At 37.9% G+C, this 27780-nt stretch overlaps 1 protein-coding gene across 1 annotated transcript; it reads right to left on the bottom strand.

Annotated features, from left to right (window-relative positions):
* Positions 1 to 27213, bottom strand: LOC117986950 (putative carbonic anhydrase 3). Its single transcript, XM_034973908.2, has 7 exons — positions 27015 to 27213; positions 8476 to 8523; positions 7302 to 7466; positions 6430 to 6568; positions 5360 to 5465; positions 3785 to 4012; positions 1 to 3128 (listed from the first exon to the last, which is right to left on the bottom strand). The coding sequence occupies exons 1-7, from the start codon at positions 27058 to 27060 to the stop codon at positions 2883 to 2885; spliced, it is 978 nt and encodes a 325-aa protein (XP_034829799.1). The 5' UTR covers positions 27061 to 27213; the 3' UTR covers positions 1 to 2882.
* Positions 27214 to 27780: the final 567 nt, after the last annotated feature.

The following is a 27780-nucleotide window of genomic DNA, read 5'->3' on the forward strand; positions in this document are numbered from 1 at the left end:
TAAAGTTTAGTTTGTTTTATCATTAACGTTAAATAAATTGTTATGTATCACAGTTCAGTACTTTCGTTAATTTTATTTTATACATCATCATAACATTATAGTTATTTATGCAACTGTTGTATAAAGATGGGTATTAAAACACGAAAGTGGGTTTATCACACGAGGCGAAGCCGAGTGTGATAATAGTATCACTTGAGCGTGTATCACCTAATTATCAACAGTTGCATACAAGACTTTATCTACACCCATAATATGAATCCTCTATAAAAGATTCTGAAACAGTTTGTTCACTGCTAACCTAACATCATCCATTACTGAGTAGGTATATACAAATAAGTAAACTAAGTATTAATGAAACAATTATTTATTGTAGTAGTAATTTACATTTTGAATAGTGCAATTATCAAATAACTATTATCGCTAGATATAGTTGATCAGGCGCTTGACTTGAAAACCTATTTATTTCATCAGGTGAAAACGTTTTCGATTTCTTGCCGGTATAGCCTTCTCCTTTACGTTTTAACAAGGCAATTAATTTTGAATATTTTGAGATATCCACGTTGTGATTAATACTCAGCGTACTTTTGAGCATTGAGTAGAAAGTCCCTAGGGATCAAGATTTAAATTTCTCTGATAGGTCTTGAAAATAAACTAAAAGTACTTCTTCAGAAAATGATTTACTGCCCTTTGATATTTTCCAATTGATAAAATCTTGATACGTTTTTTCATAGTTATTTCTTGATTTTTCCGGTAGTAATTTGTTAGAAATTTGCAGCGTTTAAAATATCTGGCGGTATGCTTTCGAAGCTTGAATCGCTCATTTTATTGTAAACAAAACAATAAAAATCACGTAAAAATATTGAAGAAAAATGGCGGGGATTCGAATATTTTACTTTTTTTTACGGCGCACGGCGCGGCGTTCTGGTAGCGAAAGACGCGTTCAATGACGATGTTCTTTTTTTTAAATTCATACAAATACCACGCATCAAAGCAGTAAGAATGTGGCTGTCTGTTGTCTGTGGCCATTTGCGCAGAGATCGAAAAAAAAACAAAGGAGTGTTATCATAGAGTAAAGTAATATAGACGTGTTATTATGAAATTCAGTAGGTACAACATAATAACACCCGTTTGGATGATATTATGGACTGTTTCAGAATCTTTTATAGAGGATTTCAGAATTTAAAAATTTCAGAATTTGAAGATTTCAGAATCTTTTATAGAGGATTTAAAGTATGGGTGTAGATAAACATGTATATTATAGGATTGTGTATGATTTTTAATAAATAGGGTCTTGGACTGTAATAATAAAATGACGTGACTTTTTGTATAGCGGCAGTTTATGGGGCTAGAATTTATTTCAGTCCAAGACTCTATTCAGTTCACTGATTCTCCAATTGCCTACACAATCTACATTTATATTTTATATACATATTGGGATAATTTATTAGTATTAGAGTTTAGTTACAGGTTGCTTAAAATGCTCGTTATAATTTGGTGTGAGTAGCTTTAAGAGAGTAAGTACTACATCAGTAAAAGCACAGCATTCAGCACTTTTTAGGGTTCCGTACTGGAAGGGTGTGTAAGCTGTGATAGCCTAGTGGTTAGGACGTCCACCTTCTAATCGGAGGTCGGGGGTTCGATCCCGGGCCCGCACCTCTAACTTTTCGGAGTTATGTGCGTTTTAATTAATTAAATATCACTTGTTTTACCAGTGAAAGAAAACAACGTGAGGAAACCTGCATACCTGAGAGTTCTCCATAATGTTCTCAAAGGTGTGTGAAGTCTACCAATCCGCACATGGCCAGTGTGGTAGACTATGACCAAAACCCTCACTCTGAGAGGAGACCCGTGCTCTGCAGTGAGCCGGCGATGGGTAGATCATGATGATGACTGGAAGGGTGCTAACGGGTCCCTGTTATTAAGCCATAAGCCTCCGCTGTCCGTCCGTCTGTCTGTCAGCAGGCTGTATCACGTTCACCGTAATAGATAAAAAGTTGAAATTTTCACAGAACGTGTATTTCTAATGCCGCTATAACAACAAAAATAATAAATAAACTAAAATAGGCGCCATAAAAATTCAAAATGTTATTTCTTATATGATGGTACGGAATCCTTCGTGTGCGAGTTCAAGAAACTAAGAAAAATCCTTATTTAAGACACCCCAACTAAATGTACCTAGCTATATTATTGTGGGGACTCTAAAATAAAAATTTGGTTTATAAATACAGTACAGTATATAATGTTTTAATTAGATAGGTAGGTAGGTAGGCCACTTAGTTTGTAGGATTTCGGGCCTCTCCGAGTTCTCAGACACGAAATTGCAGGTAGCAATGTCTTATAGTAGGTACCTACCTACAAGTAAAGAAAAAATCCGAAAACCGTAAATTTGTGGTTAGGTACATCACGAAAAAAAATTACAAATAAATGTGTTCCCGACTCAATAATTAGTTTTCTAAATCACATCAGATGGCGCTATCCGTCATTAACTTACAATTTTTACTATACTGGTTCGTGATATCTTGTACGATGCACGATGGTGCGGAACCCTTCGTGTACGAGTCCGACTCGCACTTGACCGATTTTTTGTAGGTATAGTCTTCGATAGGTTGAGATGGCAGTCGGGGTATGAGGCGGGGGTCGCGCCGTAGCCCCGCACGTCCCCGCGCTCGCCCGCACCGGGTTAGCGCGGGAGCTTTGCGGTTGTGCGACGCGTGTCCTCGCCAATTGCCATCTCGACCTGTCGCGTTTTAGAATGTAGCATTATTTACTTATATTCATCGTAGGAACTTTAAGTACCAATCGCGTCATAAAAGGAACTTGTCGATCTACTTACAATATTTTACGTCCATTGGTAGCCGTCATACTTGCGCACCTTTATGTAACTATATTGCCAATAACGCTAATGTACTCATATAAAAAATAATATTTAACCTAAACTTATAGCTACTGTTGTTTCCGTGTTTTCTTGTATTTCCCGAGTCAGTATCGTCAGGATCATCCACTTCGTTGTAGGCAAAGTAGTTGTTGTCTATGTTGTAGAACACGACGCGGTCGCCGATCGGTTGGATCGGTCTAAAGTTGTGCGTAATTTTTCCATTCGCAGATCGCAGCTCTCTAAATGCCTCGATCTGAGAAACGAATAAAAAAATATGTAGCCACCGATCACCTATAAGTATTGCAATTTTTTTAAGTATTGCAATTTTTTTACTCATTATTTTCGTATTTCTTGAGAGCCCGTTGTACGGTAATAATCCGAGTTAAAAAACCGGCCAAGTGCGAGTCAGACTCGCGCACCGAGAGTTCCATACTACCAATCGTATTTTTTCGACATTTTGCACGATAAATCAAAAAATATTATGCCTAAAAATAAATAAAAACCTGTTTTAGAATGTACAGGTAGAGTCCTTTCATATGATAGTATTTTCAACTTTCAAAGTAAGATAACTATACCGAGTGGGGTCTCATTGGCCGGTTTTTTCTCTGGAGATACGGAACCCTAAGAAAACTCCATATACTACGCGGCAGCCCGGCAGGAAATATTGTACCTACCTTTAGAAAGAGATAGCGGTTTTGTAGAGCGGAACCCTAAGAACATTCCATATAGTACCCGGCAGGAAGTATTGTGCCTTTAGAAAGAGATAGTGGTTTTGTAGAGCGTTGTCTCTGTCGTTGAGAGCGACAAAACGTCACATTGGTATGAGTGACAGAGACAACGCTCTACGAAGCCGAAATCTCTTTCTAAAGGTCGATGTACAATATTTCCTGCCGGCAACTGAACTTGTACCTGATCATGTTCCAGTCTTATAGGCTGTTCGAAATCCAGCCATATCACCACTTCCGAGCACGGCGGCGTGGTCAGGGAGCCCCTGTAGGTGAAGTAGCGGCGCAGGTCCAGCGGCAGGATGTTGACGAAGGAGAACGGGTTGCTCATCACGACGCTGGAGTGCGGCTCGGTCACGTTGGCCAGCGCGGACGTGATGTCGTCGTAGGCGGGGTGCTTGTGACGATCCAACTAAACGTTCAATAATATGTTTACTAAAAAATCGGTCAAGTGCAAATCTGACTCGCAGACGAAGGGTTCCGTACCATCGATTCAAATTTCTTTATTGCGAATATGGGTAAACACTAAACAGTGGAGATGTTACAAAAACAAAAAGGTACTGCCAAATTCTGCCTATTAGCATGCAATATGTTATGATATACCTAACAACGTGTACCTACATAGTTAGATAAAATTAGTCGCATTAAATACTAAGTCACAAAAGAATATACAAATTTAAATAATAGTATTACAAATGTCTGTTTATTCTTAGTTTTATTTGTTAGTATATAATTTTCTGTGACTGTGGCGCGATCCCAGGAGATGCGGGTTCGATTCCTGCCGGTTCGCAATTTTTGATGTGTATTTAAAATTATTTAGAAATTTCCTTCAAGTGTAGGTAAAAACACCGTAAAAATTATAAAACACAATTCCAAACTCGAGCATCCTGGCATAATATGCCATTAGAGAGTTTCCGTTCTCATCGTTCATCTCCGTCAGCTCGTCATTGTGTTTTTGAAAAGTACTCACGAAAACAAAGCAAATGAGTGTTGTATAGAAGCAGGCGTTACTTTGCGGAAGTCCATGATATGCAATATGATATGTCAGCGGATTACAGCAAATTAAGTTTTTGTTTCATTGCCAAGCAAATGAGTCGCCGAAAAATCTGTTGCCGATTTCGACATACTGACAACATACGAACAAAATAAGCTTAATCTGAAGCTTTTTTCAAAACGTGTATCTTCTAGCTTATGCCCGCGACTTCGTCCGCGTGGGCTACACAAATTTCAACCCCGTTTTACCTCTTTAAGGATTAGATTTTCAAAAATCCTTACTTAGCGGTTGCTGCGTCATAATAGCTATCGGCATGCCATATTTTAGCCCGATCCGTCGAGTAGTTTGAGCTGTGCCTTGATAGATCATAGAAAAACTGCATAACTCAATAAAATATTCAGTAGATTTGATGTACGTCAGCTTAATATGGCTGTTATGACAATTTTAGCTTGAAACTTCTGAATTTGGAGATTTAGAGTAGAATTTAGCGCACGTCGGTAGTGACTACTATAACTAACATAGGTAATTTAATAAGTGTATAGTACGCGACAGGTTGAGATGGCAATCGGGGTGGGGAACCCCCGCACACCCGCAGTGTAGAGCATTAAGTATCTGTCACTCATACCTATATGACGTTTTGTCGGTCTCAACGACCGAGACAGTGCTCTACAAATCTGCTTCTAAAGGTCGATGTACATTACTTTCGGCCGCGTACTGTAAGTAAATCTGTCTCGTTTTAACTGAGGCAAAGTCAAAGTAGGTTACCTCATAAAAGAAGGCAAGTACTGTTAACCCATCCGAATGTTTCACAGCTTGTTGGACCGACTTGTAGTCTTCTTTGTAAAACACCATATGTAATTCCATTGCGAAACTAAAACATACATAATATAATTATTATACATTAATTTATTAATATAACACAATAGCTAAACAATGTAAGTACCTGCACATTCTCACTGAATACAGTCTTGTTAGATTAATCAAAGACAAGGCCAAAGATAAATTATCTACTTCTAATGGTATTCATGAAGGAAGTCTGATAGTACGAAAATATGCAAAAACCCTGTATAAGCTGTATCAGATACGTTTGCAGTTCAGTTAACGTTTTCGTAATCAAAACCGGTCAAGTGCGAGTCGGACTCGCACACGAAGGGTTCCCGTGCCATCGTACAAGAAATCTCAAATCAGTATAATAAAAATTTGCTAGTTAATGACGGACACCGCCAATGTGATTTAGTAAAGTAAATAAATGGTCGGTGACAGATCTTTAATTTTTTTGTCATGTAACCACAAATTCACGGTTTTCGGATTGTTTCCTTTATCTGTCCTATAAAACATAGCTACCTGCCAAATTTCATGATTCTAGGTCATGAAAGACATGAAATTTGGCTGGCCCCTACAGGTGTTCATTCCCCCGAATTGATAATTGACAGACACGACAGACAGACAACGAAGTGATCCTATAAGGGTTCCTTTTTCTTTAGAGGTACCGGAACCCTAAAAATAACAAATTTGAATCCTGTACACTCATGTGTCAATGTCTAGCCATGCTCACAAAAAATATAGGAAGTGTCATACGCTACCATGCATGCATTAAAAATTTAATATTCGTTTGCGTTAAAGGAACACATTTTAAAAGCTGATAAAAAACTATAGTACGCGACAGGTTGAAATGGCACTCGGGGAGGGAACGCTCCGCACACCCACACATCCCCTGCGCTAACCTGGTGCGGGCGAGCGCGAGTGACTTGCTGGTGTGCGGGGCGTCCCACCGCCTCGTTCCGATTTGCCATCTCTCCGACCTGTCGCGATTTGATACTTTTGGTTTCTCTTACCTTCTGTGGTTAATTTTATCCTCCGAACCAAAAGTATCATTGTCTCCCCAATGGAAATGCATCTGACTGAACACGTAGCTACCGTCCAGAGGGCCTCCACTCACTCGCGGGTGGGGCTCGTTCTCTACCTCGATTAGAACTGAAAAATAATGTTTCAAGCAAATGTTATTGCGTCCTCACCAAAAAGCTTTCAGATTTGGTTTAAGAAATTCAAATTCTTCGATTTCTGGCGGGGGATTGCCACGACACTAAATTGTATGGCTATGCATGACCTGCGATTTCTAATAGGTACTATTCTGAAGAAAATATAAAAAATATTATGACGTAAGAGTTTTTTACACCTTTAGATCATGGTGGCTTTGGCAGTTAACAGGTAACTCCCAAAGCCACCATGATCCAAACTTCATAGTCGCAGATTGTTCCTCCCTGTGTTGGGGACAATGCGCATAGAAACTTAAAGCTTTTATACAATAACGAAGGTCTGGCCCTCACATCCTCTTTGTCTATTAAGTACCTATTATATTCAGATACAAGTTAGCCCTTGACTGCAATCTCACCTGGTGGTAAGTGATGATGCAATCTAAGGTAGATGCGGGCTAATCTGGAAAGGGTATGGCAGTTTAAAGTATTAAACCCATACGCCTTGGTTTCTACACGGCATCGTACCAGAACGCTAAATCGCTTGGCGGCACGACTTTGCCAGTAGGGTTGTAACTAGCCACGGCTGAAGCCTCCCACCAGACCAGAGATATTATAAAATTCCAAACCCCTGCCGTTAATCGAACCCGGGACCCCCCACTAACAAGACCACTGCGCAGGAGGTCGTCAGTGTTTACCTACATGTGTTTGCTCAAGTTTATTATCGCCTTTACCTGTATGTCCGTTGTTGGTGACGTGTACATCGTCGATTGGGTCGTCGAAGCCGATAAAAGCTATGTCGGGCAGCGCGACTTGCTTCACGCGCAAGATGTTTATATTGATTGGGCTCTGATGTTTGCCCCTGCACTCCCTGTACCGGTCACCCCAATATGTTGGACCTGAAATAATTGGTGATAACAATTAAGACAACCACGCGAGCAAATAAATGATCGATCCAGGTCGATAATAATAATTAATCACTACCCATATTATAAATGCGAAAGTGTGTTTGTTTGTTGGCGTGTCCTTCAATCACGCCGAAACGGAGCAGTGCGACGCGATTCTTTTCATGGTAACGACCTAGAGAGTGTCGAGTGACATAGGCCTCTAGGAGTGTCTCTAGGCTTATATCCCAGAAAATCAAAGAGTTCTCGTGGGATTTTTAAAAACCTAAGTTATCATCATCATCATCGTGATCATCCATTTACCGGCCCACTACTAAGCACAGGTCTCCTCTCAGAGTGAGAAGGGCTTAGGCCATAGTCTGACACGCTGTCCCAATGTGGATTGGCCGGTTAATGTTCTCAAAACCTTTGAGAACATTATGGACAATTCTGAGGAATGCAGGTTTGCTCACGATGTTTTCCTTTTAAATGTTTTGAAAACGCACATAACTAACTCCTAAAAGTTAAAGGTGCGTGCCCGGGAATCCCTGACCTCCCGAAAAGAAGGCGGACGTATTTATTACTAGGCTATCACTGCTTATTATTTAAACGTTTAATTTATTTATATATTTTATTTAAATGTTGATTCATACCAGCAAAAATTTTTAACAATAAAATAAAATAAAAATATGGGCAGGAGTCGAAAACTTGTGAGATCTCTACCAGTGATCCTTGGCAGTGGGAGAGATTGTAAATCACCGTTGTAAGAGAAGAAAAATATGTACGTACCTACTTACTTACCTACAACAAAGATAGAAAGTGGGATTTACGTTAGTTTTGAAATTTAGTACACATTGAATTTTGAAATTTAGTGGGATTTATGTTATTTTTGAAATTTGCACAGGATATAATTTACCCTGTGCAAATTCGCTCTCTTTGTCCACAAAGTGTTCGAAGTCATTAACTCGGTCCAGATTTCACTAAAGTAAAAAAGTACATATAAGTACCTGCTTATTATGCTCACCTATCTCTCCATCATATCCAAAGTCTTCACCACAAGCGAGCTCAGGCGCTGTAACAAAAAAGGCTTGTGTTATGCTTATCTAAATCTAAATCAGTACCCTTATTATAAATGCGAAAGTGTGTTTGTTTGTTGGTTTGTTGGTTTGTCATTTAATCACGTCGCAACGGTGCAACGGATTGACGTGATTTTTTGCATGGGTATAGATAAAGTTCTGGAGAGTGACATAGGCTTTTTATCCCGGAAAATCAAAGAGTTCCCACGGGATTTTAAAAAAATCTAATTCCACGCGGACCAAGTCGCGGGCATCTGCTAGTAAGTATATAAAAAGAAAAGCTGACTGACTAATGATCTTTCAAAGCATTGCTCAAAGTACTGGGCGGATCGGGCTGAAATTTGGCATGCAGATTGCAGATAGATAGCTATTATGTCGTAGACATCCGCTTAAAGAAAGGATTTTTGAAAATTCCATTCCCAAGGGGGTAAAATAGAGGTTTGTCCACGCGGACGAAGTCGCGAGTATAAGCTACGAGGACGGACGGACGGACAGACAGACAGCCATACAACAAAGTGATCCTATAAGGGTTCCATTTTTCCTTTTGAGGTACGGAACCCTAAAAATTGAAGTGTCTGTCTGTAATATCGAAATAACTACCTGATATTAGGCTCATATGGTAATTTGAACTGTACCATAACTGAATCACACGTTTTTAAAATTATTGTCTGTCCGTCTGTTTGAACGGGCTAATCTCCGGAACGGCTGAAACTATTTTGACGAGACTTTCACAAACAGGTAGAGGATTAACCAAGGAGTCACAAGTATAGGCTACTTTTTAACCGACTTTCAAAAAAGGAGGAGTTGTGTTTTTCTACCTATATACACCGAAATCTCCGATATTTCTGACCCGATTTGCGTAACTTTTTTTAATCGATAGAAATACTTTGCGACATTGTCCTATAAAAAAATTGGATTCCAACTCCTCAATCCTGATGCTGTACGGATGATGATCGAAACTGATGATGATTATAAGTAGATATTGCAGGTAGGTACCTAATGAGTAAAGACTTAACCGTTGAACTCAAGGACCCATCTGCCAATCCTGGTGCTGTAAGGAATTGCATCGTGTGCAATTGCAATGTTCTTACGTAATTTGATAATGTGTACATTGCATCCCGAAGACGGGCTTCTACGGATAGGTTAATTTTTGCCCTGAAAAATATAAAGTTCCGACGGGATTTTCAAAAACCTAAATTCACGCTGGCGAAGCTGCGGGCATCAGCTACTATTAATTAAATGTATATAATATGCGAAATGCAATATAGTATGCCTAATAACTGTCTAGCTGTGATAGCCTAGTGGTTAGGACGTCCGCCTTCTAATCGGAGGTCGGGGGTTCGATCCCGGGCACGCACCTCTAACTTTTTAGAGTTATGTGCGTTTTTATTAATTAAATATCACTTGCTTTAACGGTGAAGGAAAACATCGTGAGGAAACCTGCATGCCTGAGAGTTCTCCATAATGTTCTCAAAGTTGTGTGAAGTCTACCAATCCGCACATGGCTAGCGTGGTATACTATGGCCAAAAACCTTCTCACTCTGAGAGGAGACCCGTGCTCTGTAGTGAGCCGGTGATGGGTTGATCATGATGATGACGATGATATTATAATATGCACAGTAGGCAAACCTACTGTCAAAAGATGTGTTAGTGAAGCGTGTTTTATTGTGAGAAGGTATACCTTATACGGTATACCTACTACTAACGCGGTATGTTGGAGTTTTTATAATAAAACTAATATTACAGAAAAACCAATGACCACTAACAAAAAGTAGAAATTAAATTAAAAGAAAACCGCTGTCAGATCCGGTTGTTTCCAGTGAACAGGATCTAATAGACCTAATAGCAGGCTCTATGAATAATGGTCTATTCCGTCCTTCAACTGAGGCGGATTTTATATTTTTAATTAAATAGCGACCGGACACCTGCACAGCCCCACGCTACCCGGTGCGGGATAGCGCGGGTGACGTGTGAGCCGGTGTGCAAGGCGTATAATATCCCGATTGCCTGTCACGTACTGTGTAGTGTAGGTATTCCGTTAACTATGTTTTGCTAATCGCAGAATGCTCACCCTAGACAGTTATTAAAAAAAATTATCGACGACTGAGAGTAACTACATATACTCGTACCTGTCTGTCCATTTGTCACTTTTTCACGCCTAAACCGCTGAAACGATTTCGCCAGGCACAGAGATAGTTTTAGCTTGCATTCTGAAGACCAACATAGAATACTTATTATCTCGTTTCCATAAGATTTAATGAACCCAAATTTATACGGATGAAGTCGCGGACATGATCGAGATTATGCGATAAAATAGAACTAGATATTAGCGATTAAATTTTTGTTTGTTTATTTAGAAAGTCCTCTTTATAGTGCGTGACCTTGCAGGTTGTTGACAATGGTTTCTTACGTTGTAAGTACCGCTCATACCTATAACCTCTGCGATTAAACCCTTTCCATGCCTATAGCTATTTAGAGTCGAGATTAGATTTCCCATTGTTTGTCATTTACATTTCAGATGACTTTCACAAAACTTGTCGTGAGCATCGCATGAGACTTTCGGGAAAACTCTGAGCTTAAGAGCGATTAATACGGATATAAAAAACATCTACGTCATATAGATATCATGAGCTACGAGTATAATACAAATAGTTCCATGACAACTCCGGAATGTCTATTTTCACGGACTCGGATCGGATTAGTGTGTAGCTGCCGTAATTAGTATTTACCTAGTAGGTATTGGTTCAGATTAGTCGTATTGGTATCAGTACTACTTTCCCCCTAAGATAGGTATCATACGTCAAAGAAACAAGTTTCACCCACGCCCGTCTGGATAGTGGATGGCTGGTATTATTCAGATTCCTACTACTCCAGGTCATTTCTATCTATTGCAAATTGTAGAACCAACGTTCATTAACGGTGTTCCTACTTTCTACTTCCTTCAAAACTGCAATAATTATGGAGTTGTATAAGGGGTGGAGTAAGAAATATTTTCCTGTGGAAACACATTGACAGTTCCTCTGGTAAAGGACAATGGTCATGGGCAATGGAAACTTTAATTATTTTTTCAGCATGCTCGTTTTCTCGCCTATGTAAAAAACTAAGGTACCTACTAGGTACATCTACACCAAATATATCTTTTTAAATTTTCTTACAGTCATCTAAATAACGTACCTACTTACGTTTAGGTATCTTCCTACGTTTTGCTATTTATTGCTGCAAGGCTCATGATTGATGCCATCATCATTATTTTGTGTTATCATCTAAGCACGGTGAGTACCTATCGCATAATATGAAGGCATGACATGTCCCTTTGTGTTCAGTGTAACACCGGAAAATTGAAATTATTTTATAATAAAAATAACCGCTGCATTATGTAATAGGTAAGAGAATGCGGTGCTTCCACCGGGTGCTTCAGTAAAATATTAAAAATAGTGTAAACTTTGTAATCCTTTATTTAAGTGGCTTTGGTTTTTTTTTAATGCTTTAACTTTGGTTTTCCAACTTGAAACTTAGTCATCTATTCGCACTTGTATTGTAATTAGCTCACGATTTACTATTATTTTTTAACATTGAACATTTTATATCAATGCAGTGTTAAATATAAAACTATCAATGTAGGTAGGTATATCTAGTAACTACTTATTTTTTAATGCATATCTACTAGGTATAATGGTAATTGTGATTCAAACGTGACATAATATCATATTGTTCTGAATAGTAGGTTACATAATGATTTCCCTTCTGGAACGGATTGTGGTTTGTAGCTCAAGGTGCCTAATTTTTTATGTAATATAAAAATTATTAACTCAGAGACGTTACTCGAACTTGATGTCGTTTTGATGGTGAACCGACGCAAAAAGCGAATGAAAGCAAAAAATCTGTGGTTGTAAAAATAGTAAAATAGATTGTGGATAATATACTTTGTAGATAATAATAATCTGAAGATCTAGCCGTGATAGCCCAATGATTAAAACGTCCGCCTCCTATTCGGGAGATCGAAGCCCCCGAGATTTTCGATCCCGGGCACGCACAACTAACTTTTCTTGCTTTTAACGGTGCAGGAAAATATCGTGAGAAAACCTGTATGCATGAGAGTTCTCCATAATGTTCTCAAAGGTGTGTGAAGTCTGCTAATCCACACTTGGTGCCAGTGCAGCGTGGTGGCCTAACCCTATCTCATTGTGAGAGGAGATCTCTCTCTTCTGAGGAGTTGGGTTGATCATGATAATGATGATGAATCTAAAGATTACATAATACGATTAGAAAGCTAATAAATTGCATGCCTTTTGGATGAAATCGGCTGGCATCAATATACAAATACAGAAAAGCAGAAACTCACGAAACGGTGCATCAGTCACAACCAAATTCAGATTTTTACAGCTTATAAATAAAGCGCAACGTTTGCAAAAATATTACGAAATTTATTTAAATACAATAAAAAACGAAACAAAAATGATGGGTTTTTGCAATCATTCCGTATTTGATACGAATTATTTTACAAACTGTTCCAATTTTTTAGGGTAGAGCCTGTCTTAATTGAACACGGTTAAAGGTTCACTAAATCTTAACAAATGGTTCACTAAGTCTTAACAAATGACTCTAGTTGACAAATTGTGCCATAAAGTTTTTGTGTAGCGTATCAAGTTCATTGATATAAAATAATATAATTGGAGTAATTTACTTTGTTCTGACCTTCTGTTGTTGCCAATGACCGAATAATAATTTGATAGACGTGTAAACCTACGAGTGCCAAAACTTGTGCTTGTCTACCGAATAATTTGAAATGGGTAAGCTATGGACAAATACAAATAGGCCAACATTATTTTTAACCTGTCTTTAAATTGAGTATTACTTAGTAGTTATTTATTAAGAAACAAATGTTCATGGGCGGCGGTAATCACGTAACATCAGGTGACCCGCCTGCTCGCTTGCTCGGTATATCTATTAAAAAAAAAAAACAAAAACAAGTGCGGCATGATGAAAATTATACCTAGTGGAAAACCTACATTTAAAAACTACAGTTCTTGAAGTTTTGTTAGAATAGAAAGACCATATAGACGGTTTCTGGTACGTTTTGGATCTTTCATTCATCCATCCATACATCTATACATCTATAAATCCATACACCTATTAAGTCCATCTATATCCATACATCAATTCCTGGCTACGGCCATGACCACGACTACTAGTTTTAGCATTTACTGTAGTGGTAGGTAAACACTAAACAACCAAGCATGACCCTGCAAATTATAATAAGTACCTACATATTATTTTACCTAGGTACAAAATAGCAATGATTCAAACAATGTTCGACGTAAGTTCCTACTCCTTGAACTATTCCCGGTTTACACATTGTTCTAAAATAATTGGTAATTTGCACCGATACGCTATTATTACCTACCAAAATAACTGCTACAACAATGGATGAAAACCTTTTCAATTGGTAGGTAGGTGGTATTGGTAGATAAACATATTATATTATAATGGCCTCCTTTTACAATTTGCAAAGAATGAATTAAGTACTCGTTTTTATTTACTTACCTCCTATTTATTTATTTAGTATGTACTTACAAAAATATCTGACGTAGATACTTAGGTACCTAATTACTTCAAATTCATAGAAAAATCTTATGTTTTGAAGATGGATGAAAAAAGTTGTCTTGTACTTAATAGCAATGATACCTACTAAAAAATAATCGTAATCAAGAATCGTGCTTGGTGTAACACAGCACAGGTTCATTTACCTTTTAAGTTTTAGAATCAATAGAATGAGCATAGTAACTATAAAGTATAATTGTATAAAGACGTATACCCATGTAGGTAGTGACGTAGGCACCTACTACCTCCTTTGCCTTCAAAAAAAGCGCTATAAAAACCCCAAAAGGTTGTTGAATCTGCAAAATGATTTTATTAAATTAATAACTTGCTGCTACCTGTCTGCGAGTTTGACTCGTGGAGTTTGCTTTTTAACCGACTGCCAAAGGAAGTGGTTCTCAATTCGGCCCGTTTTTTATGTAGGTATGTGCTGATTGATTTTTTCGAGGTTTCTAGACCGATTTGCAAAATACTACATTTTTATAGTTATAAAGTGGTCTAGGTAATATCCAAATACGGGATGCATGCTAATTGCTATCTAGGTGTGCGTGCCTTTCATCAATCGGTTTAGCGGAATAGCTGTGAATAGCTAACAGACGGATAGACTATATGGATATAATATCATGTAAAGTACCTACTAGATATTCTTACTAATCAAATAAGTAGACCCTTCATTAGCGTTTATTGTGAATATCTATTATGATATATGTAAATACGTAGGTATATTAATTATTTAATGATAGATCGGTTATCCTGTAGGTACCTATCCATAAATAAATTATAACCTAGTGTAAATTAAAAATTTAAATCACTCCCGCCATGTGGAATATTTCCCGCCACTTTCCTATCTATCGTATCTACGTGGTGTCTACCTACCAACTATTCCTACTTATCGAGACAAATTCAACGAGTAGGTACAAAGGAGAAACTAAGTAGACCTACGTTGAATAGGCTACTGCAATTCAGCCCCTGAATGACCTCCTCTGAAAATTTGAAATTACGGTTTTAAAAAAAAACTTTGCGTTACGTGGTAGGATAGTCGGAAAAATCGGCTCTTCGGACGATTGCAAAGGACCAGCTACCTAACCTACTGGCAAGATTTCATTATCATAATATAAGCGACGTTCAGGATCATTGCAAAAATGCACAACAGAATTTGCAAAGGTTTTGACGCGTACCTACCGGTTAATGCAATCGTAAGTAAGTAGGTAAATACCTACAAAGTATATCGGAATCGGTCTCATACAAAACTGTAAAGTGTAAAATTTTCATTAAGTCTGTAAATAAATAAATAAATAAAATAGAAAAAAAAGTGCGCCAATAACTGGGAATTGAATAAGGGAAAAATTGAATAAGTAATCTTAATTCTTAGATAGGTAGACCATCAGACCATGTACCTGCCTATCACGACATCGTTTTAAATAAAATAGTGCCAGACGTCTACTACTAAACGGTATAACATGCAATACTTACATACACGCTATGAATCCGAATAAAGCACTTCATAATTCAAGACATAATAACTGATTCTCGATAGCGATTTTCCGTAAAATGTTTTTATAATTTCTATCAGAATATAATCATTATGTTGAGCATTTCAGTTGAAAAGACTATCGGCAATACCTACTTCATAACTCGCATAAGTAGGTATACTAGTAAAAGTTAATACTTATCAAACTTGTACTAGTAGGGAAAAGTACGTAGGTAATTGTTAAAAAATACCTACAGCTGCCTAAACGCGTTCCGTATCTCCAGACAAAAAAGGAACCCTTATCACTTCGTTGTCTGTCTGTCGTGTCTGTAAAGGTATTTCCCGTTGGCCTAGAATCATGAAATTTGGCAAGTAGCACTGTCTTATAGCACAAGTAAAGGAAAAATCCGAAAACCGGGAATTTGTGGTTACATCACAAAAAAATTAAAAGTGTTATTTCTTGTACTACGACGGTCATGGTACGGAACACTTCGTGTGCGAATCCGACCCGCACTTTTTTCTCATCAGAATGCTCATCATAAACTTACTATTCATCACTTGTAACTAAATAAGACCAAGTCGGATCAACAAAGTAGGTGCCCTCCTCCACCTCTTTGGGAAGTAGGCAGTAGCCAATTTTAGACAAAGTGAAACTAAGTGGGTACTTAGGTAGTGTACATCATTGTAGAAAGCCAATAAAACCGTGGTAGCACGTTTTACTCATTTCCGTGAATAGGTATCTGCTACAAAGTAAACTATAGTTTAACGATAACTCAACACATCATTTCTACAATAAAACTATTTCATTCTGGTGCCAAATTGGGTTACCTATTTTTCATTTCCCCGTCTTTGACATGATTACATGAGAATCCCACTCTTTTAAGGTCTACCTCAAATTTCAATGGACCTCCTCCAGGTGTGTGTTGATCGACCAGGGTCTCTATGAGCACGCGACTTGAACAGCATTTCCTTCCTCCTTATTATTCAATGTAAACAACCAACGTAAATACGCATTAATTGAACCGATTAATAAATTAATTGATTATCACTAGTTCAAACGTCAGAAAGTTGCAAACGCACGAGTAGCTTTTTAACATAATCTTAGAATATGATCTTGAGTGAGAAGACGTAAAAGATAAATACACGGTAGGTACTCTATTCAAGTAATATAGTGGTTTAATTGCATTTAAATAGGTACAGATAGCTAATCTGTAGATTGTGGCTTATGCAGTATGCAGTACACACAATGCCGGCTTTAATATCTCTAGCGACCCGCTCCGGCTTCGCACGGGTAGCTTATTACTATTTTCGCAGGGAGCTCTAATTTTATTGAAAAAATATATAAGAAGCAGTTACTTTGGAATAATGTAGCTTTCTAGTTTCTACTGGTGAAAGAATTTTCAAAATTGGCTATGTAGTTCTAGAGATTCCTTCATATAAGCAAACTTAGAAAACCTCTTTGTAATATTAGTATAGATGTTCCAGGGTGTGCAGTGGGTGCAGGGTTTTAAACTTAAAGCGCCAAGCACCGCGAGCGACGCCTCCAAAGACCTTGTGTCCGTGTTATGGCTGACCATTTGTATTTTGCACCCGAATATGTACCTACCATTTGCACCTGAACTTCCTATCATTGGTGAAAATATAACTGCAAGTATTCCATTTTGATCGCGTGCCTACTAGTGGGCACCAGAGTATTGATTGCACCCGGGCGCTACATGGCCTAGAGCCAACCCTGTATGCACCATTGATAACGATCAGCGCTACAAACTCTGAAAAAGATTATCATATACCTAGTTAGTAGTTACCAACACGTAACTAAGTATAATTATATAATTTACACAGAAAAATAGTACTTATAGAGATTGATATGGATTGATATGTACAAATAGGTATAAAAATTAAAATATATCTATATTACTACAAGCCATTTCAGTTTTCACATTTGTTTTCTTTTGGACACTTCGTCGTCAAACGTCGTCATGCGATAGTAGACTCCTACTGGATATCGGACTCTTGCAGAGACTTTCACACTCTTCCTGCTTAGGTCATAAGTGTAGTACACAGTACACCTCCTATTAAAATATAAGAGCAGAGTTGAAATAGCTTTCTGTGACTAGCTCTTGTTTGTGCTCTGTAAGCAATAAAATGCACATGCGATAAGCATTAAAATAGCGACTTTGTTATGAATTCAATAATAACGTTTCCGTTCGATGCGTTCGATGTAGCTACCTGCCACGCGTATCCTATATTTAAATAGATGGGTAATATAATAGCTAGATACCCATTTAACAGGGTGTCACTCGAGGAAATAAACCAAAATTGTTTTCGACTCATGTTCTTCATGTTCATGTTCTTCGGGATTCGGGACCTTAGTTTTAACACCGGGCCCCGATGTCGCAAAAAGAGGGGTGATTATAAGTTTAACGTGTGTATCTGCGTGTCTGTCTGTGGCATCGTAGCGCTCAAATGGATAGACCGATTTGAATGCGGCTTCTTTTATGCCAAAGGCTGTTTAATAGAGATAGTCCTTAGCTATATGTTCGATGAAAATCTGTTCAACCGTTTGAGAAGTAGGTATCAGTGTAGGTTCCTAAACTCAGTCGTCCAGTTTATATTTATATTACTTCTAAGAATCGATGTAAAATTATGGTAACCTTGACAATATGTCGGGGGTGATTTAAATTTTTAATTTACACCTGTATCTTTAAATATGCCTCTGTCTGTAGCGGACTTAATTCACAGAATGATTGACAAGCAATTTTTATTAGGTATAAGTCGCCTGCGAGTGAACACCTGGGTCTTAGTCATCAATTAATGTATAAAAGATATTATTGACCTCCAAGCCCCAACTCCTCAATCCTGATACTGCAGTGTACAACACTCCTAAGCCGTGGCGATTCAACAACGCTTGATGGTGAAATTGGTATTGTTGGCACTGATGGTACCTATTGGTCCAGTCCGAACTCCTTAGTCATTGGACTGCGTTCCTAACTTCTCAATCCTTTGCTGCAGATGACTACCTACTACCTATTACGCCAAGCTATGGGGATTGAGAAACTGACGATTATGAATTGATATGAACTTACAAATAAGACCCACCGGACAAAAATATCGATATCAAAATTGGTCAAGAGATCTATTTACCTACCTAGATACCTACCTACAACCTACAATCTACATAATATATCTAAAACTGGGGACATTGATGAATGAATGACACCTAAAGTTACACGAGTCCATATTTTATAAAGTCATATACCTAGGTATAACTATCTTGTACGATAATTATTGTAAAATGCAGTTGTTGGTTCCTATCCAAATGTAGTGCTCGCCGTACAACTCAAACAGCATTTATCGCTATAGCCAAGAATCTGTGACGCGTATGGTGACGCCAACATTTTGTTTTGATTAATTGAAGGTATACAGTATAAACTACCTATATATACTGCACTTCATCATCGGGTCCAATACAATTTTATAGAGAGCAAACGGGCAGGTGGGCGGTTATCTGATTACTAACATTTCTTTTGAAGCACCAAAGGAAGTACGAGTGACTATACTCTAACGTCGATATCGATTCGACTGTAGGTACTGCAAGTATTTTCAGCTTTCGCAATCTATAAGTCCGCGACATGTCGAGATGGCAATCGGGGAGGGAACGTCCCGCACACCAGCACAGCCCCTGTGCTAAACCGGTGCGGGCGAGCGCGGGTGACATGTGGGTGTGCGGGGCGTCCCCCCACCTCATACTCGGATTGCCATCTCCACCTGTCGGGTCTTGTGCCCTTGTGTCCAGCGTAGACCCTTCAGCTTCCTGAAAATTTATGCGACTAATGATTTATGCGACTTTCTGTAGCCGCCTTATTCAAGTATAAAACTATAAATATCACTCAAACTGTGTATACCTACCTATTATGTACCTATCTATACCTATCTAAGGTCGGACTTCGGAGTAGGTACTTCGGAGCGGAGGTCTACCAATGTGGCGCGGCATTTCAGTGCGAAGTCGGCATTTTATCACTTTGGACCCCAACTATGGAGTATCCACCCTAGGAGGGGATTTTTTAGGCGGTGAAACGGAATAACCCGCTTTTTCAAGCCAGGGGGGTTGCAACTATGTCTCCCAAAATCATGTTTCTGATCCTTGCCTGATGAGTCACAAAATAATATGTGATTCAATGCTATTCCTTGAAAGTTTTGTCAACCTACGTGTTACCACATTGTTACTATACTACTGTACTACGACCTAATAATCACTTACCACTTCTGTTATAGAGTACCTACTTGGAACCTACCAAAGTAGGACAGCAATACAAAGGATAAATCAGTGAATCATAATCGATAATATAATAATACGAAGTATGGCTCAAGGCATGCTGTAGAGTGGATGCTATATGACGCCTTTGCCTGAACGGAAGGATTTGGCCACCACGCTGACCAAGTACGGAGCGCCAGACTCCGTACCTACTTCGCCACCTTTGAGAACATAATGAAGATCTCTCAGGCATGCAGGTGTCCAAGATGTTAACCTTCACCGTTCGTTAAAGCAAGTGATATTTAATTGCACTTAAAACGTACATGAACCCGAAAAGTTAGAGATGCGTGTCAGGGATAAAACCTGGACTCATAGCCTGAACCCGACATAGGAGGCCGATCACCGCTTCATTTTTCATCCATACTTACCATAAGCCTGCGGCCCAGGTGGGAGCGGGTGCATCCTGCGAGGCTGCGGGGTGGCCAGCGTGTAGAAAAAGCTCTTAATATCGTATTCGAGAGCGAGTGCCGAGCGGCATAGAATATAATATGGCAACGCGCCCGCTGCCTGCCCCGCAGGATGCACCAAATCATACCTGGGCTGTAGGGTAATAGATCCCGAAAAATTAGGATTTTTGTGACCGATCCTCTGTAGCTTTTCAATTTAGGTAGAGGTAGGTATGCTTACGAACTGCGATGGCTTTCCTAACCCGAAGTCCTTACTAAGGGTCGTGGATACAAACCTCGGACAAGATTGCTTTTAAGAATTTAAAAAAATGTTTCATATAAGATGATGCCCGCGACTTCAACCGGGTGGATTTTTCTTGGATAAGTTTTTAAAATCTCTTTGATTTTCCGGGTTAAAAACTAAAAAGCCTATGCTCTTCTCATTGTACATGAAAATATTTAAAAAATAAGGAAGTAATTTATATGTACCGACGGTTTTTGACTACCTTCCTGACGCAGTGGTAAGCGCTGTGGTCTTATAAGTGGGAGGTCTCGGGTTCGATTACTGAATAGAATTTACTAATTAGAATTTTTAATTTCTGCATTGTCTCTGGTCTGGTCTGGTGGGAGGCTTCGGCTGTGGTTAGTTGCTAACCTACCGACAAAGCCGTACCGTCAAGCGATTTAGCGTTCAGGTACGATGCCGCGTAAACACCGATCAGAAAGGATAGGTTCAATGAAACTACCGATACCCCTTCCAAGTTAGCCTGCTTCCATTTTAGATTGCATCACTTACCACTAGGTGAGATCTAACTTTTATCAGAATAAAGGAAACCTTTTTGATATCTCTGTAAGTAACATGAAGTGGAATAAACCTACCCTGACTCTCAAGTCGCACTTAACCTACTTGAGTGAAAGTCGAGTGGCTTAGTTCCTGACTAGATAAAGAGGCTTATTGTTGCGAAACCTATCTAGAATCACACCTAGATACAGTACGCGGCAGAAAATATTATATATCGACCTTTAGAAAGAGATAGCGGTTTCGTAGAGCGTTGTCTCTGTCGTTGAGACCGACAAAACGTCACATAGCTATAGGTATGAGTGACTATAACGCTTTACAAAGCCGAAATCTCATTCTAAAGGTCGATGTACAATATTTCTTGCCGGCTACTGTAGGTACAGTGTTACTTTATGGCATCTATAAATTCTAATTTCAGATTTTATTTAAAGAAAACTGATTTTGAAATACTGAAATGTGCGGAAACTTGAGGGCAAATACAAATACTGAAAACGGTGATTTGAAAATACAAACTTGCTACTGAGACCGATCAGTGTTTAAATTATTATGCGAAAATTATTATTTATTTATTTATTATTTATTTATTATTATTATTAAATTATTTTTGCGACAATTATATAGCACACAATATATTCAAAATTTTGCAATATTATTTTGTTTCAAGAGTACCTACTACATTATAACGGAAACGACAATGTTTCAATTTTTCAAAAGAATAATATCCTAAAATAGACTTAAAGAATCTCAAATATAATATACCTTACAATATTATTATTACTGCAGCACAAAACAGTTTCCCAAAAGGTAATTTTTTTAAAGTATTAACTCAAACCGGTTATGCAGTTATTTACTTAACTTAGCTAACATCAAACGATGTTAGCTAAGTTAAGTAACTATACTTTTTAATTCAGCCACTTGAGATTTTCATTACAATATTAGATTTATTAATTCCCACTTTTATCAGTTTATTTTACTTAGGTATTTCTTTTACTCCATATTATCGCTAGATATGTTAATTTTTCGCAAACATATCCCATTAGCAGTTTTTGTTTTCAAACGTTACTTAATACTATAGGTAGGTACCTACTTACTCACGATTTCTAAAAACGTAGTGTAATTTTATTGTTTTTAGGGTTCTGTACCTCAAAAGGAAAAACGGAACTCTTATAGGATCACTTTGTTGTGTCTGTCTGTCTGTCAAGAAACCTACAGGGTACTTCCCGTTGACTTAGAATTATGAAATTTGGCAGGTAGGTAGGTCTTATAGGGTCTTATAGGGTCAAACATAAGGGGAAAAATCTGAATTTAGGGTTATATCACACAAAAAAAATTAAATTGTGGTCATGAACTAATATTGCTATTTTCGACTTTCAAAATAAAATTGCTTTACCAAGTGGGGTATCATATGAAAGGGCTTTACCTGTGCATTCTAAAAAGTTTTATTTTTATTTTTATGCATTACAGTTTTTGAATTATCGTGCAAAATGTCGAAAAAATACGACTGTAGTACGGAACCCTCGTTGCGCGAGTCTGACTCGTACTTGGCCGGTTTTTTAACATAGTTTATGTATTTTAAAAACGCTATAATTTATATTTTGTTCCCGTCGCGAGAAAAATTAGTTTATTGCCATGTCTTTCTTTTCTCGGTACCCTAAAGTGAATAAATCTACTTACTGTATCTCATGTCTGGGCCTCTCAAAAGAAAGTTTTTTATGTTTGTTACCTACATATTTTATTGCTTTACCTCCCCGGCTTCATTGCGTCAAAAACGATAAATTTCCTTTATTATTAGCAATATTTATTGCAAGGTAGGTATTATAGGTAGGTATATTAGGTAATTAATTGTTAACGGGATTAAAATTGGAATTTTCCTTAACAGGAGTTTAGCGCATAGCGATGTTTTATTTTGTATCGTGTCATTACCACAGTCATCCTACCTACTAATACAATAAATGCGGATGTATGTCTGTCTGTATGCGGCCTGTAGGTATGTACCTAGGACTATTATATTATATTCTGTACCTGTAGACCTTTTCCTTTCCGCGGTCAACAGTGAATTGGAATGATTTGAAATGATTTACTCACCATATTGTTTGCAAAGCTCTGACGTTAAACCTGTGCAGTGGTTGATTTATCGATCTACTAGGTGGTACGAAGAAAAGCGCGGCGCGACTTCGCCGGGGTCACCTATGCTGCCGCAGGCATTTCTGGCGAGGTACAAAAGAACAGTAGGTACCTCCCTTTACTATAGATGAAGATCCTATACTATAGACCCTATAATCATACCATTAGTTATACCTCTCATAGGTAGCTAAGTAATTACTAATTAACAACCAAAAAATGCTTAATTATTGCGTTACTTCCTTGTCTTTTAGGTCTGTTTATAAATCTATATTTACGTAGTTAGATAGTGTGAAAAAATAAACATTATAGTTGTAAAACGTTGTTTTAGAGGTACCTACACAAGTAAGTACCTACTACCTACCCAGGTAGATAGGCACCGTAAATAGCACATTTTACATGCTTTGCTTTTTTAGCATGAAAGAGTACAATTTATTTGAATAGGTAGCTACTAAGTAGGCTTCAAGTATTTACGTAAATTTTTTATTCTTCTAAAAACTAAATAGATAAATAATTTATTAGGTATGTTTAGCAATCTCTATCAAAAATAAAAAACCGGTTAAGTGCGAGTTTGACTCGCACACGAAGTGTTCCGTACCATCGTACAATATAATTAACATTTTTATGTAGAACATTGCAAGTAATGACGGTCAGCGCCATCAATAATGAGTGATTTAGTTAACTAACTAGCTGATGCCCGCGACTTCATTCGCGCGTATTTAGCTTTCACATAATCCCGTGGGAACTCTTTGATTTTCCGAGATAAAAAGTAGCCTATGCCACTCTCCATATCTTCATATCATAACCATGCAAAAAATCAGGTCGCTCAGCTGCGACGAGATTGAAGGACAAACCAACAAACCAATAAACCAACAAGCAAACACACTTTCTCATTTATAATATCATCATCATCATCATCATCATCAGCCTGTGGACGCCACTGTTGGATATAGGCCTTCCCTAAAGAGCGCCACCACACCCGGTCCTCGCAGCCTTCCTCATCCAGCCACTTCCCACCAGCCTCTTTATATCGTCGGTCCATCGTGCTGGAGGGCGTCCCACACTACGCTTGCAAACGCGGTCTCCACTCAAGGACTTTCCGGCTCCAACGGCCATCGACCATTTATAATATGGGTAGTGATAATTATTATTTCACACATTTTAATAATTTTTTTTGTGATGTGTGTAAATTGTAATAGTTTTTTGTGTGATGACCGTGAAAATTCACGGTTTTCGGATTTTTTCCTTTACTTGTGCTTTGAGACCTACCTACCTGCCCTAGGTCAACGGGAAGTACCCTATTAAATTTTCTTGACAGACAGAGTTCTTTTTTAGAGATCCGTACCCGAAGGATGACAACAGGACCCTATTACTAAGACTCCGCTGTCCGTCCGTCCGTCCGTATGTCCGCGGGCCGTATTTCGTGAGCAAAGTATTTATAATACAAAAAGCCCGCTATGAAAATTAAAAAAATTCAAAATACATAGGGTTATTGTACGACGGTACGGAACCCTTCGTATGCAAGTCCGACTCCCACTTGACTGTTTTTAGGGTTCCGTAGCCCAATGGCAAAAAACTGAACCCTTATAGATTCGTCATGTCTGTCTGTCTGTCTGTCTGAATGTATGTCACAGCCACTTTTTTCCGAAATTATAAGAGCTATACTGTTAAAGAAAGAAACTTGGCAAGTAGATGTATTCTGTGAACCGCATTAAGATTTTTACACAAAAATAGAAAAAAAAACAATAAATTTTGGGGCCCAACTTAGAACTGAAACTCAAATTTTTTTTTCATCAAACCCTAGTGTGGGATAGGTCTTCAAAAATGATATTGAGGTTTCTAATATCGTTTTTTTCTAAACTGAATAGTTTGCGCGAGGCACTTCCAAAGTGGTAAAATGCCTCTGTAACTTCTAAAATAAGAGAATGATAAAACTAAAAAAAATATATGATGTACGGATTACCATGCAAACTTCCACCGAAAATTGATTTGAACGAGATGCTAGACCTAAGTAGTTTTTGATTTATCGTGCAAAATGTCGATAAAATACGATTGTACTACGCAACCCTCAGTGCGCGAGTCTGATTCGCACTTGTCCGGAACCCTAAAAATTAATTGGGTACTTTATATACCTACTTACTAAATAAAACAAACACTTAGAAATCTAGATCTCGCTTAGGTAGTAGGAGTAATATTTAGATTCACCTTTTTTGATAGTTGTGTTGAAACTTGAAACAGTGTTGAAAGATTTTATTGCAAAAATGCTTATAGTGACGTGAATTCCTGCGCGATCACAAAAGTTGAACCATTTGATACTAGGTCGTCTAGAATAGACTGTACCTTCTTTAGTGTGTAATTGTTATGTTGTTTTTTAAGTGAGAAATCATTGTTAAATAGTTTGTTGAACTCAAAATAGGTTAACTGAGAAAAAGAAACTAGGTTTGAACCTGGAACGTTAAGAAAATGCGCATTTATTGCATCAGCGTCTACGAAGTGTTCAGGTTATTGATCCGATTTACTTGATAAGATAGTATGCTTAAAATTTTGCCATAGTACTTTAGGGTATTTAATTTTACTATTTATGTCATGTTTAAAGTATGCGCGTTTCTCATTGTGAATAGCTTCGATAACTAAGTGCTTGGTACGCTTGTAATAAAGTTTGTTTGAGACAGTTTTATTATTACGCCACTGAGTGTGCGCGTCGTCTCTTAGTCTCATCATAAATTTAACATTACTTGTTATCCATGGAGTGAGGCGCTCTTTTACAATTTTAGTTTTTATTGGAGCATGTTTATCAAAGAGCTCCGTCAAAATTAAATGTCTGTTAAAAAACGTGACCATATGATTAACACCTCCCAAAAACGAGAACTCGTCCCACGGAATCGCGCAAAGGTCTTCGTCGAATCTATTTAAGCAAACGCTCTTAAGGGGCCTGTACGTAATAGATTTAGAAGGGATTTTTAACATTCAAAACGCAATCAAGTGTTAATATACATATTTGATACTCTTGTAGATTAATCTATTGAGTGCGTGTGCACTACCTACTTTAAATGGACAAGGTTTTAAAATAATCTTCATATTAATTATTTTATTATTAAGTTCGGTAATTACTTAGTTGATCTACTGATTATATTTTCTAAGTGAATTAATTACCTAGGTTAGGTAGGTATATATGTAGGTAGGTATACGTTTTCAAGATGAAATTACTGAAAAATAATAATCATTGGTCCTCTCTTTAGGTTTTCAAGGGTGACAACCCGATTGGCTACGCTGTCCGTCCGTCCGTCTGTCTGTCAGCTGGCTGCATGTCGTGAACCGTTGAAGATAGAGATAACTATGGCTCTACCACACGAGTAGATCTACTCGTGTGGCTTTACCGTTTGCAGTAGAGAGTTGAAATTTTCACAGAATGTGTATATATTTTCTATTGCCGCTATAAACAACGCCGCAAAAATTTAATTTAAACATTTATTTTTAGTTTAATTACTCACAGAAAAATTATAAATTGATCACGGTGTTAAAATACTTAAGTGAGTGCTTATGTTTTATAATATTATTTATTTAGATATAATAGTTATTATTCGGAAAATATAGCTAGGTATCTACCCCGTCAATCATCATTATTCATTATCACTATTCATCATCACTATTCGATACCAACATAAAACTCAATAAAAAGGTTAATAATAATAATCCATTAAATTGTAAATAGATCAGAAATAATATCACAATATTTATAAGAAATATTTATAGTAAATACATTTTAAATTACTTAATTATTTTAAAAATATACCTACCTTGACAAAGCGCAAGAACAATCACTGTCTGTATTAATAACCACATAACGGCACTATTTACAAATATTATTTGGCGCCAAAAATTCACGAGGCACACCTTTTATTAAAGAATTGCTGACAAATTGTGCATGATTCACATTGCCCGCCAAAACGTCAGTGCGGCTGTAACGAGACAATGGACTGGCGAGTGGCGTTACCACTTACCAACGCTTCCCCTGCTTATAGTTATAGGTAACTGCCCTGACTTTCATTTCAAAGAGCAACAGCTGCTTCCGAAGCGAAATTTTCCGATTTTTTTTCCAATCTACTTTGAAAGTAGGACCTGGTATTAGCAGTCAAACCAAATCCTAATATTACGAATATTAGATAGATACCTACCACAGGTATGTAGCAAGCTTGGTGGCTTTGCCGGTACGGTCTAGTCACGGCCGAAACCTCCGAAACCGACAGGAGACAGTTAAAAAATTATAAAAAAAGACAAATTAATCAGTCTAGCCGTGGTAGCCTAGTGGTTAAGACGTCCGCCTCCTATTCGGGAGGTCGGTGATTGATCCCGGCCACGCACCTCTAACTTTTCGTACTTATGTGCATTGTAAAGCAATTAAATATCACTTGCTTTAACGGTGAAGGAAAAGGAACCTACATGCCTGCGAGTTCTCCATAAAGTTCTCAATATGTGTGAACTCTGGCAATCCGCACATCATGGGTCCGCGTGGCAGACTATGGCTTAAGCCCTACTTATTCTAAGTGGAGACCTGTGCTCAGA

This window comes from Maniola hyperantus, chromosome 12 (assembly GCF_902806685.2).
Source record: "Maniola hyperantus chromosome 12, iAphHyp1.2, whole genome shotgun sequence".
Taxonomy (NCBI): domain Eukaryota; kingdom Metazoa; phylum Arthropoda; class Insecta; order Lepidoptera; family Nymphalidae; genus Maniola; species Maniola hyperantus.